Genomic DNA, 13,383 nt, shown 5'->3' with positions numbered 1-13,383 from the left:
CTGTTACCTTGCTGAATTTGTTGATCAGTTCTAGTAGTTTTTGTGTGGAGTCTTTAGCGTTTTCTATATATAGTATGTCATCTGCATGGAATGACAATTCTACCTCTTCCCTACCAATCTGAATACCTTTTATTTCTTTTTCTTGTCTTGATTGGTGTGTGGCTTTCTTCTTTTTTCCACTTAATTGTGGAATATTTGTAATGTCCTTCATCCTTCCATAGGAACTGTAAAATTTAGGTAGCTGTGACCTTCAAAACACAACACCAAAATTATCAGTGAGAGAAATCACGCATCAATTGAAGATCAGGCCTTTGAACGAACACTTCATTGCCATTTATGTTAGTTACCATTGTGATGAAAAGGTGGAATAAGGAGACTTGATTACATCATCAGCAAATGATGTAACAGACTTCTAGAAAGAGGCAGGCGCTGCTGCACATAATTATAAGCTTCCCTGGGCAGGCCAAGCTTCCAAATGGGCAATGAATGCAGAGACCCTGGACTCCTGGGCCGACTCTATGTATAGCATTTAAAAGAGCCTGCTCATAAAATAGTCACAAGTAAGGTAGTTTTAAGGGTACCAGCCTTCTGCCTTTCAGCTCTTAACCTGCGGTGGGTGGCAAAGGGGCAGGTTACTCTTTTGTCTCTGCAGCTGACCTTTCTCTTGGAGGATACAGTCCACCACATGCCAGGTGAAACCGGATGGCAAAACTGTCAAGACCTTCCTGGGAGGGAAAGGGTTTCAGGCGTTTTTTTGGGTTGGGTGGCCACCAGCGTAATCTCTCAAAAAGGCTCAGAATAAAACTAAAATGGGTGCTTTGAGGGGTGCTGCCTGGGTCCCCATCAAAATTTGATTCTTGGAGAAGCTCACTAAATCCCTAGTTTGTCCAAAGAAGCCACAGGAATTATCAACACACCAGAATTTGTGCTTGAGGTGGGGGTGCACTCACGATGGTGGACAACCAAGGTTTGGGGACTGGGACCAGGTATTTCAGACTCTGTGAATAGAGCAATGTTTTGTACAAGGGAAGTGTTCAAGTGGTGTTCATGCTGCTGAAAGAGCTGTCTTCTAATCTGTCCCCAGCCCACCCTTATGGTCACCTCCTTCCAGGGGGCCCTCAGTCTGGAGAACTGACTCCTGCATCAGGTCCAGCTAATCCGGACGCGGGTGGCTTGCTCAGCCCAATCACTTTAGGGGCCTACGTGCTCAAAACAGTTCTCAGAATTAACACTTCTCTAGAAAAGGTAAGGATTTTCTGCTTCTACAGCATCTATGAGGTCCAGGCAGTGGACACCTGAACAGCCATATATGCCCGTGTTGTGCCATTTGCTTTATATTGCTAGTCCTCCCTGCCAATGAGCCCAGTCTGTACAGAATGGTTACCTCCGACCCTTACACTTTCTTACTGGCTTCCACAGATCTGGACCTTGAACTATGGCAATCCTTCTGTGTGTAACTGACCTCCAGTTGATTGTTTTTCAAGCTTCTCCCGGAAGAACGCATTCAGTGCTGTTTCTTAAAAGGATGCATGGTCTTTGCTAGAGAAAAGGAGTAACTAGAGAAGGAAGGGGAGGAAAGTGCCTTAAGTTGTAATTAGCATTGATTAAAAAACGTTATTTGAGAAATACCCCAAAATTTGAAGTCCTGATCACCAACCAGCCTGGCCCATGTTCCTTAGAAATGGTACTTTGTACATGTTCCTGTTGGACTTCGAAACAGGCACAAGATAAGTGGTTATTATTACTCTTAAATGGGAATGAAAAGCCGGAGCTCTAGTTCACAGGCTCAGTGTTTATGTACACTCATTTCCATTGATTTCCACTGTTGCTGGCTTGCAGCAAACTTTAAACTTCTTGTAGACAAAGCCATCATTATTTAGGCACGCTGCAAAGCTCGTCAGACTGCTAGAGACTTGTTGGTCACCAGTGGTTTCTACTGACGGTTACTCATGTGAATAAAAGTATCCCAAGTGTGGAATGATAATCCCATTCAGGGTAAAATACATAACCAGTCATGATAGCTTCTCTTACTTCTCATTCTGTTCATCTCTTATTCCAGATACATATATGTAATGTTTGCTCTCTGTGAACTAGTTTTTGAACTAAATGTGCATGTCCAGGATTTGCGATAAATAGATGTATGTATCCATAGATAGTATGAATGGAAGGCCACTTTTAAGTTCTTAAACAATTTCTAAAATTTCCCAAATGTCCATAAGAATTTATCATCTATCATTTTGTTCTCCCCCAGTCACTGTAAGCCAGATCAGAGTATGTAGTCAGGAAGTTCGAAGGTGGCATTTGATCCCTTATGTGCAAACTCCAGAATCTAAACAAAATATGCAAAGACATTTTATCAGCTTGTGACATACCAAGGGGGTTCATGAATATTCAGGGTTCCACACTACTATATAATGCTGCATTTCTTGGTTTTATTTGAAACAATGCATATTTTTAGCATTTTATGGTAGGATTTTACACTTGTCATTTACACAAATTACAAGGTTCTCTTCAAGTCTTTAAAAATTTTTTAAAAAAATTAAGCCCATGTGCAGCACAAGAATATGCAAAACTACTTTACATTATACACACTTTTTATCAAAGGAGATACAAAATTCTGGCTTGTAGTTTTAGACAAATACAAGAAGCTTCAAACTAGACACAAAGGGTTAACATTAATTCTCAAATGTAAGTCTGCACTTTGTGTTGTATTTCTCTGAGATGTGAATACCAAATTACTAAGGGATTTTTACTTTTTCCTTTTTCAAAGGAAAAATGACAAGTTTCCCTTAAACAAGTCCCTCCCCATCAGCTCAGTCTATCATCCTACTCTCCCATCCCTTAGTGCCAAATACTTGCTTATATTAAAAAATCAGGGGTGGGCCATTTACATATGTATGTGGACCAGATCCTTTTAGCTAACTCCTCTCTTGCAAAAATCTAAGCAGCCATAACTGATGGGAATGGTCTGCTACATTATGTTAAATATGACTTCACGCTAGGTAATCGAGACAGCTATGATGCTGGGTAATTAGTTAAAAGGAGATAGATGAAAGACAGAAGGCCCTACCAGTGTGCTTTTTATTGGTGGCAAATTGGTGGCCTTTAAGAATCAAGCTGTCTGATTCTAAGAGAGCTTCAGAATCTAAACAGAACAAGCCCACTGATTGCTCGAGGGACCTCTCTGATGCTTATGCATAGGTACTCTTTTTCAGCATGCCGGAGGCAGTATTTTATACTTTCCTTCTAAAGGGTTATGAAGAGGCAATAAGGAAGAGTAGAGCTCTTTCTGCCCTTTCAAAGATATTATTTTCTATCACTGGTATCCACTGTTCCCTAGCCATCATCCAATACTTAAATGTGTATGTATATGCATATTTAAAAGAATTACCCATCTTTCACTCAGTCAGTATACAGCCAACTCTTGATTACCTATGAGAACATAAGTGACATTTACTACCAGAAAATTTCGCATTTAACATAATCCTTTTTTTTTTTTTTGGACACAGCTCACGTTCACCGTTTGGTTTACATATCATGTAGACTACAGCCTGTCAAGACCAAGTTATCACACAAACGTTTATGCCCTCGAACCCATGATAGGTGTGTGCAAGGACACTGAGCACATTCAGATAGGGCTTAGGGGGAAGGGCACAGCATAAAGTGGAGAATGGGGGCAGGTGATAACTCTGGGCGTGAGAAAGGACCAATCTCAAGTTCCTCCTGAATTAGCTCTTACGGTATGCCTTCATTATTTTAATTTTATGATTACTGGAAAATCTAAAACCTGAGGCAGTCACTATTTTATATAGATAATGGAGAGTTGACTGTAATCATGTTCCTTGTTTCTTTATGACTTTAGCCCTTTTACATAAAAAATTTCACAAGAAAACATAATATAAAAAGATTAAAAAAGACTACCATATGACATCTAGAAGCATTTATTTTATGCAAAAAACTTAAATATGAATGTGTACACAAAAAGTGCACACATTACCTATGCTGAACAATGCCAAGAAACAATATATTGATGCAACAGTTGTTTTCTAAAATAAACATAAAAACGGAGCCCGGACTGGCAGACAAAAAGCAAAGCACTTACTTCCCAATAGCACAATGCTGAAAACTGATAGCAATCCTAAACTCCTCCCACTTTCCTTACAAAGCTGCCAGAGTCCAACTATTTAAAAAAATTGACTTTTTTTTTTTTTTACATCAATAATAAAAATCTGGTGACAAACATTATAAAACCAAATGCTGGACAGTCTTTACTCCTTTAAAATTCCAAATATTCCAACATAATCACAGGAGTAAAAACCACTTTAAAGTGATATGCTTTATGAAACAACAATATGTACATTTATTGCAAATTATATTAAACTAAAATGGAGGGGAAATCAAAATATGAAGTGATATGAAATCAATAATTTTAATTATTTTCTCACTCTGATAAAAATCAGAAAGCAACATTTATAAAATTGCCACCACATCACTTTTCATAGCAGGGAACTGAAATCTGTACATCTCATTTTGCAGAAAAGTAGGCAGGCAGAAAGAATTATACATAAAAGTTTCCAAAAGGAAAGACAAAGAAATATTTAATCTGATCTCTTTTCTTCTAAAAAATTAATTCAGTAGACTTCTATTTTTTTCTTGTGTAACATGGGAAATTCCTGGCTCTAAAATTGATGAATTCTCACTGTCAGTGTAAGGACATCCTATTAATTTCTTTAAAATAAAGACTGCAGCATGGAAATTAATGGTGTATTATGCTGTTAAACTCCAGATATGCAGGAACTGGAACCAAGTGTTAAGCAATTTGCTTAATTATTGACTTTTCATAAGAAAAGTCTGGGGGGAGGGTAGAACAGAGTTGCTTTTAGCCTCTCTCTCAAGAGTTTCTGCTGTACATTTCCATCAAAGGACTTGTGGTCAAGTGAAAAAAGGAAGTAATAGCTTTTTTCAGTTTTCAAGGCAGAAAGTGTGTTTTGAAGTTAACTTCATTTTCTGTTCAGGGTCATTCTGAATCCAAGTTTTTGCAGAAGCTAGAGCCTGCTTTTGTTTGGCCTTCATTTTCTCCCTTTGCAAATGAATTTTCTTTTTACCTTGGGGATAGGAGTAGAAGAAAGCAATGTTAGAAAAGATATAAACAGGAAAACAAACCGTACACAGATTATTTCATTTCTATAGTTATTATCTAAAATCTGAAAATATTTTTTCATTGTTCATGTGACACTTTAGTTGATTTAGGAATCTTTCCCTAACAATGAAGTAGTTTTTATTTTCAATCATTAAGCATTGCTACCCAGTGCCCAATCTGTTTATTACTACAATAAAACACTAAAAGCTATTTGAAGTAATTGTGATTTTTAATTAATACTTTCAAAATTATGTAGTAGAAAAATTACTAGACACTATGGCAAATGAATTTAAAAGCAGCAAAATAAGTTCTGTTCTTTAGTGTACTAAAAAAAGGAGGAAAATTTAGCTTAATTCTGTTAAGAGAAATGCCCCACTGATCCTATTTCCCTAATAGGGAGGGAAAATTATGACCTCTGGAAGCATGAAGTAGTGGGATAGGGTCTCTTTCTCTTCTCCCCTCACCTACTCCTCTCTTGGAGGAGGAAGAACCCCTCTAATGGGTGAGGGGGTGGGGAAAGGAAAAACTGAGCATACTGGGATTTGGTCTTGTCTAGATTTGTTCTCCTTTGCCTCCAAAAGGTGTGTTCTGGTCTGCTTGAGGTTGTTCAATTTAGGGGCAAGGCATTAGTAGTTACCTGGCCTATGTCATTCCACATTTGGGTGGGAGGTGGGGGGGAGTGTGGCTTGTGGGATCTCAGTTCCCAAACCAGGGATCAAACCCGAGCCAGGGCAGTGAAAGCCCAGAATCCTAACCACTAGGCCACCAGGGAACTCCCTGTCATTCCACATTTTTAATCAGCCACATCAGTATTAAGATGGTATCTCCTTTTTAACAATTCCAAACTTGGGAGAGAAAGATAAGGGGGCTGTTTACTTATATTCCCAAACCCCAACATAACATATACCTTCTAATAAAGATAACAATGCTAACCAAAAAAAACTAGTGATTAAGATTCTTACATAGTATTAAATTAATTTGTTATAATAGATAAAATTTAATAATATGATATCAAAGAATCCTCTACAAGCTGCCTGCTGCACCTTCAGGAAGCTTCCCTTTACTAGCTCTGAGTCCTCAGTATCTTCCTGGCTGCTCTCACAGACTTTTAAACGATCCAGATCACTGGAAGAATTTCCTGGACTTGATTCTATGTCCCAAAGTGAATCGCCATCACTTCCGAGCACTTGGCTTCTGAAAAATTTCATATTATTTTGATAAAAATTCACTTGTTACTGAAGAATATTCATATTAAACTAATACACGGTTGTTTAATACATGAGGAAACACACTTAGGGGATACTTTTAAGATACAAACCCATGTGATGTGAGGAAACTCTCAATATACAAATGAGCACAGGAAAACGGGAAATCCTTTGTGTAAAAAAAAATAGAAATTCCAAGATTCTTGAACACTCCAATATTAAGCATACTAAGCGAAACATATTAATCCAAAGATGGGAAAACTATAGTCTGTTATCCTATAGGTAACTTCCTTAAATTCACAGTTTCCCCTTAAGTCCCAAGTTTAACGACTGTGTCTCCACTGGTGTTTATCGATATTTTCTTTTTCATGGAAGAATTTGGCCTCAAATAAAACATACTCAAGAATCAGCAGACCTATAAAAACACATTTTCAATGCAAAATATTTGGAATTGTTTGCCATTTGAATAATCATTCAAAAACAAAGGAAAAGCAAGTAAATAAACAACTGAAATGATGATGAATCCTCCATTCCCAAACTCAGGAAGCCAACATTAAGTGTCCAGTTGTTCAGATACTACTTCCCGACGATAGTATACAAATGGCTGATTTTCATAAATTTACAGGGTAAATTCAAGGAATTTTCTGAAAAGAAGTAACAATTCCAAATGCAGCCCCAAATATAAACAGGAACATTTACTGGTGCGTGCATGCACACAAACACAAACACACACACACAACCTCTGATGGAATAGATTTACTGCAAAAATCCAGAGGGATCTAAAAATCCTACAGTTAAGTTTACAAGTTAAAATGTATGAACTCCCAGATTAAGTAAATTCTATGCCAGGAAATTTCTGTACACAGTTTTTGTATTTTGGTGGAATAACATATCTATCCTTGAATTAATAAAGTATATAAGTAGGAGTCGTACTAAAAATTATTTACCTAATGTCAGTGAGAGGACCTAGTAAGAGGAATTCTAGAGGGGTGTGCATTTGCTACACATAAGTGATTGCTATGGTATTTAAATGACTGTAGAGGCTACCATTTATCAAGGTTCTACTTTTATAGGGCTGAAGGATTAATGAGGTTACAAACGTAAAGCATCTAGACTGTGGCCAGAATATACTAGGGCCTCAAAAATGGTTTTCATTAATTATTTAATAATAAAGTTGAAATAATCATACAATATGATGAGTATAAATACCAAGTAATAAAAATGGGCAAGTTTTCTGGAGGTGGTCCTAGTATACAGTGTAGACTGACTGCCTTGAGATCATCTTGTATTCAGACAGATCTACAAAGGAGCACGTGGAGTAAAGAAGGGAGGGTAATGTCAGGAAAGGCTCTTTTCAGATGTTCATGTAGGGACAGTTGTGACCAGTGCAGGAACTGACCATCAGGGAGGTGAGAAAGCAAGCAAGTAAAATGTGTGAAGAATAATGCAAGGTAAAGGAAAAGACAGATGAAGTAGTGTTAGAAAGCAGGGCCACAGAGAAGCACAAGGGTGCTGGGCCTTATTTCTCAAAGGCTTGCATTCAAGCTGAAAATCCAGGGGTAAACTACTTTAGTGCAGTGATCCAGATCCAGATCTGGTTCCACAATGCAAGGACTCTAGGCTATGCTTCAAGTTGCCAGGGCAATAAGTGAGCTGTTCCTACCATTCTGGGTTCATCCTTAGCTCAGAAATGCGGTGCTTGATGGCTCTCAGCTTTGGCAACCCTGTTTCTTCTTTTACTAATGAGATGGTTCACAGTGTAATGATAACCTTAAAGGATGACTCAAGGTGTTATATTAGCTCTGTATTCAGAATTATTCAATCAGGTGGCTTTAACCTGTATCTAATCCTTACCAGGTCTCAGGAAAATACAGGTGAGATGTCAAATCAGTCATAGGTAAATACCTTCGGTTGATCAAAAGTATGTTTAGAATCTTGTAGGAAGGTGAAAGCTATATAGTTTCCCATGAAATAAAAATAAAGCTGGCACCTTCAGGATTTTGACCATTCAACGTTTTCTCCTCAAGTTGAAGGATGGTTAGAACAGCTGAGTCACAAACAAGGAACTTTTGTTTTAGTGTGCCTGTCTATTCCATCACTTGGTGGTTACTATACCTTAAAACATTTCCTTTTACACATTAAGAGAAAAGAAAAATAATAGAGTTGTGAACGTTCATAGTTTAGAGGAGAAACATAACCGCAGCTGCCACTGTTAGCAGTACAGTAAGGCGGTTAATAAGGGGGACAGCCTGGATTCACAACCCTGTTCTGTGTAGCACTGGCCAGGTGGCCTGAGAAAGTAATTTTTTCAGGTCTAACTCCCTTATCCCTAAGATAGGGTTGTACTTGCTTCATAATGATTGTTGGCAAGGCAAATATACATTCAACAACCTTTCCTTATTATCACTATTATTTCTACCAATATACATGCCAAGCACCATTGCAAATACCCCGTACATTATTCTACCTAATATTCACTACGGTCTTTCAATGTTCTTATAGCATTAGGTGTTTCACTTAAGTTTGCCACTTGAATTCAAGAACATCTGATCTCTCCTGGTTCTTTCCCTCTCTGAAGCTAAAATACTTTAGCTTTTGTTTGCATGGACTCTGAAATAGGTTAAAAAGATGGCTATAGTTGTTGTTTAGTTTAACCTACGATTACTTTAAATAAACTAGCTTCTTATGTAATAATTATAAATAATAAACTATATGCAAAGATTTTCCATTTCATGGAAACTACCACATATATTAACTACATTAGCTATTTAAAATATGGAAGTAAATATTTTCAAAGCATCCTCTGTTAAACTAGTTTTGTGTGCATGTATATATAGTTCCTGTAGAATTAAGACTTAATTTTACCTTAAAGTACAATATAGTGTGGACTCCAGAGTGACACTGCCTGGTTTTAATGCTGCCTCCACTATTTATATAAGCAAAGGACCAAAAACTACATGGACTCTCTATTCCTGGTTCTCTCCTCTTTATAAACTGGGGATAATGATAGTACTTACCCATGTAGAGATGTTTTAAGCATTTAATAGGTTAACAAAGAGCTTAGAATTGAGCCTGGCTCATAATAAGCATTATATTAGTGTCAGCTATTATTAATCTTATGTAGCAATTTTTTAAGTGAAATAAAATATATGTAACATAAATCACTGCCATTCATCTCTAGAATATTTTCATCTTCCAAACTGAAACTCTGTACCCATTAAATAGTAATGCCTATTCTCTCCTCCCGCTCTCCCTGGCAACTACCTCATTCTGTCTCTATGAGTTTGACTACTCTCGTATCTCATAGAAGTGGAGTCATACAGTTATTTGTCCTTTGGGGTCTGGCTTATTTCACTTAGCATAATGTCCTTAAGGCCCATCCATATTGTGGCATAAGTCAGAATTTCATTGTTTTACATAGTAATAAAAACTAATTCTTATACTTTTATCAATCAGTAGACCTAAAGTGAAAGTTTTCTGCTCTATTCTGGAATTGATAAGCTGGGGAAGTATATTCTTTGAGGGCAAGAACCCACCATTTTGGATACTTTTGTACTGCCAACATCCAGCACAATGCGGGCAGTTTAATCTGTCCGTATTTGTTAGAAGAACAAATGAGAAGTATAAGGAGCAATACTCATGTGCCTATAACGCATTCGATCCTATGCAAGAGGCTATCATGAGTAATACAGAGTTTCTGGAGTAAGTTAGGTTTCCAAGCCGAAGTTATAATGCTAGAATTTAAGGGCAGAGTTGTATATTCGATTCAGGAAAGAATGCAAAAGACAAAAGGAAGCTTGGGAGAAAGTTTCAGAATGTCCTTCTATGTTTTGTTAGCCACGAATTAGTAGTCAGTAATTCAACCAGAAGTTTCTGAAATATGTGCGCAAAATCTTTGCTCTGTTTTACTGAAGTACGGTGTTATAGGAACAACAAATTTAACCATCTAACTTCACTGAGAATATAAAACCATCAAAGAATTCTGTATTTTGGATAACACATTGCCCCACTGATCTACTAACTGGCATACTTAAGACTTCTAAAGTGTCTTTTCACTCTTAAAAAAGATGTTTTAAGAGTTTTTAAAAGGCCCAAGGCCATTTTTAATCAAGACCAGTCTCTGCCATGTAAGCCATTTTTGTTGGTTTGTTTAATGCTTTTGGGGCAAATGGTGTAACTAAAAGCAGAGCAGTGGGTTTTACAATGCTCACTTTCAGAGACAAGGTTGGTTGCTACTGAAAACGTTTTCAGGGTCCAAGTAAGTGCCTGCATATTTTGGTTAGATGGCAAAAGGACAGCATATGAGAGGTAAGGAGAGGTGGCTCAGGTGGCCTGGGTGTGATGATCAGTACTATTTTATGTGGGTGAAGAATGGCTAGAATTCTAGAAACCCTTAAGAAAAGTCTGACAATCTCCAATGAAATTTGTTCAGCTTTTGTATAACTAAACATATATTAATTAAGAGGTAAAGCAACTAGAATTCAAAACAATGGTTAAAATAATTACTGAGCATTTATTCTGTACAAGGCATTTTGTTAAGTGCTTTATATTTAATGAACATTTAATTCTTGGAACAGTCCTTTGAGGAAGGTATTATCATACTGCCTTAATGATGAAGAAAAGGAGGCCAAGGTTAAGTATGTTGTTCCAGGTCAAAGGTCCAGGTTTGAGGAGAAAAATAATAAATTTGCCCCCAATACTGGCTTTACTTACTACACTTTTAGTCCATAAAAGTAGAAGTGACTAAGTAGAAGAAACACCCATTACTTAGTCAGGTTTGGGCCTGGATCAGCTGCCATGAGATGTTGAAAAAGGTACTCAGAGACACTTAAAATTTAAGAAAATTTAGTAGCCTCAAACTCACAAATTTCAAAAATGGTAATTTTAAAAAATGTACTTACAAACACATAGGCCTTAGCAACACTGTACTTTATAAAAATATTGAAGCAGGATGGTGAGGGTGTCCTGACATGATCAGAGCTGGTTCTTTCCTAGAAGGAACTCAGAATCTTACAATCTAATTCAGGGGGGGAGATTAATTAGGTATAGGTATATAAGGAAAAAGAAGCAGTGTAGAGCTAAGTTCTAATTGTAGACCACGTAAGGAGCCAACTTCTAGATCTCCAATTGGGGCACCAAATCCCAACACAAACATGATCAAAGATGAGTAGCTGTGAGGTTATTCCCATTGGGGAGAGTCGGGGAGAGGTAAGTTGCTGACTTATATTAAAATTTACTGTAACAAGTGGAATTAAAGAGCATGCCATGACATCTATCTATTCCACTCTGGGATCTCTGTATCAAAAAGGTAGCCGTTTATATTTAGAAAACCCCATGCAACTATGTGAGGGAGACCAAGACAATGTTATCCTTGCTAATAAATAGAAACATCAAAAACCACATCCTAATTAAAAATTAACCAAAGAAAACAAGGAGATCTCTCTTCAAATTGTTGTCCTAAAAGTTATGAGATAAAAGCAAATGCCACCATAACTTACTCAGGAAAACCAGGGGAAGTTTTCACTCCCAAATGCCTAGGTGTTTGGGGGTGACTGGCAACTAGGATTAAAACAAGATGTCTAAATTCAAAGTTCAGAAAGAATGGTGTACGTTACCTTTGTAAGTCAATTTGTCTCTCTGCTGGTGCTGCCTTTTTGGCTATGTCTTGCAGTTTGGGTGCTTTGGCATTACCTGCTTCCAAACCTCCAGGGCTTTCCTGATTGACTGCGGCTCTCTTTCTTCCCTTGCTAAGAGGTTTATTTATATCATCATTTCTGGTTGCATTGCCCTGAGATTCAGACTTGGGTCGACGTCCTCTCCTGGGTTTTGAAGGGGCAGGTGGTCCTGATTCATCTACTTTCTCATCTGTTTTCTGTTGGATATTCTCTGCACCAGCTGCTGTTACTGTTCTTTTCTTTCCTCGGTCACTGCTGATGTTGCCCTGGGCAGCCTGATCAGAATTAATCTCCTAAAAGAGAAGAAAACAATTCTATGAACATAAATTCCTTAAATATCACTGATCTATACGAGAAAGCAGCATTCTGCAAGTATTTTAAAAGAGTTGGAATTCCAGAGCTTCTCATTAACTGCCTACATCCCATGAAGAATGTAAACTCCTTAAGTGTAAGGACTGAACGAGGTGCCTACCATAGTCCTTGGCATATATAATATACTCAATAAATGCTTACTGAAGTGCATAGGCAGCTATATAAGAGAAAACTTAGTTTTGCTTTCACAGCCATTTTAAATGAAAAGGTCCTTTTTATTGTGGTATGCTCTTAATGTATCACTTTTCAAAAGAGGAGGGATGTTTTCATAATTCAATGTTATTTTCTTTCTCTATGATGCATCTAACTATAATAATCTTTGTAGTTCTGTGACACAAAGTTCTTTAATATCTCCACTCATTCATTCTACCTTTTGTCTTTTTACTTTATCAATCATTAACCTTCTACTTTTTTCTGAACATTCTCTTTTTTCCTCTTTGTTTGGCATATATATTACATACTGTCATCTAAAATGTTCAAAGAATAAAATTCCATTTTAATATAAGAGACATAATTGACATCAGGAGGAATAATAGTTTTCAGAATGAAAGTGACTGTTATATGTATGATATTTAGGAGTCCATTATAATAGTTTTTTTGTTGTTGCTGTTGTTTTTCTGTGGTACACGGGCCTCTCACTGCTGTGGCCTCTCCCGTTGCGGAGCACAGGCTCCGGATGCGCAGGCTCAGCAGCCATGGCCCACGAGCCCAGCTGCTCCGCGGCATGTGGGATCTTCCCGGACCGGGGCACGAACCCGCATCCCCTACATCGGCAGGCGGACTCTCAAACACTGTGCCACCAGGGAAGCCCCAATTATAATAGTTTTAACTGATTCAAGGGAAACAAAGGAACACTATCCTCACCCAAAAAATGAGACTTTATCTTTTCAATTAATTAATTTTCATTTCCCAAAAAAATGTTTTCAATGACCAGGGAAACACATATAAATCTTTCATGTTTCAAGAAAATTTACTTAAATGAAAACTCGTG

General features: G+C 37.5%; 1 protein-coding gene across 6 annotated transcripts in view; it reads right to left on the bottom strand.

Annotated features, from left to right (window-relative positions):
* Positions 1-2,413: 2,413 nt before the first annotated feature.
* The window catches only part of PDS5A (PDS5 cohesin associated factor A), a 133,772-nt gene continuing 122,802 nt past the window's right edge, over positions 2,414-13,383 (bottom strand). For 3 of the 6 annotated variants that reach the window (XM_059067027.2, XM_067036263.1, XM_059067028.2), the window contains 3 exons: positions 11,961-12,313; positions 6,184-6,334; positions 2,420-5,105 (listed from right to left, as the gene is read on the bottom strand). In XM_059067027.2, the coding sequence (XP_058923010.1) occupies positions 5,070-5,105; positions 6,184-6,334; positions 11,961-12,313 (540 nt within the window). In that variant the 3' untranslated portion in view covers positions 2,420-5,069. Of the gene's footprint in view, positions 5,106-6,183; positions 6,335-11,960; positions 12,314-13,383 lie in introns of all 6 variants that reach the window. The other 3 variants (XM_059067032.2, XM_067036264.1, XM_067036262.1) reach the window with 2 other exon arrangements.

This window comes from Kogia breviceps, chromosome 6 (assembly GCF_026419965.1).
Source record: "Kogia breviceps isolate mKogBre1 chromosome 6, mKogBre1 haplotype 1, whole genome shotgun sequence".
In the NCBI taxonomy this organism is placed as follows: Eukaryota; Metazoa; Chordata; class Mammalia; order Artiodactyla; family Physeteridae; genus Kogia; species Kogia breviceps.
This window is presented reverse-complemented; position numbering and strand designations above follow the sequence as displayed.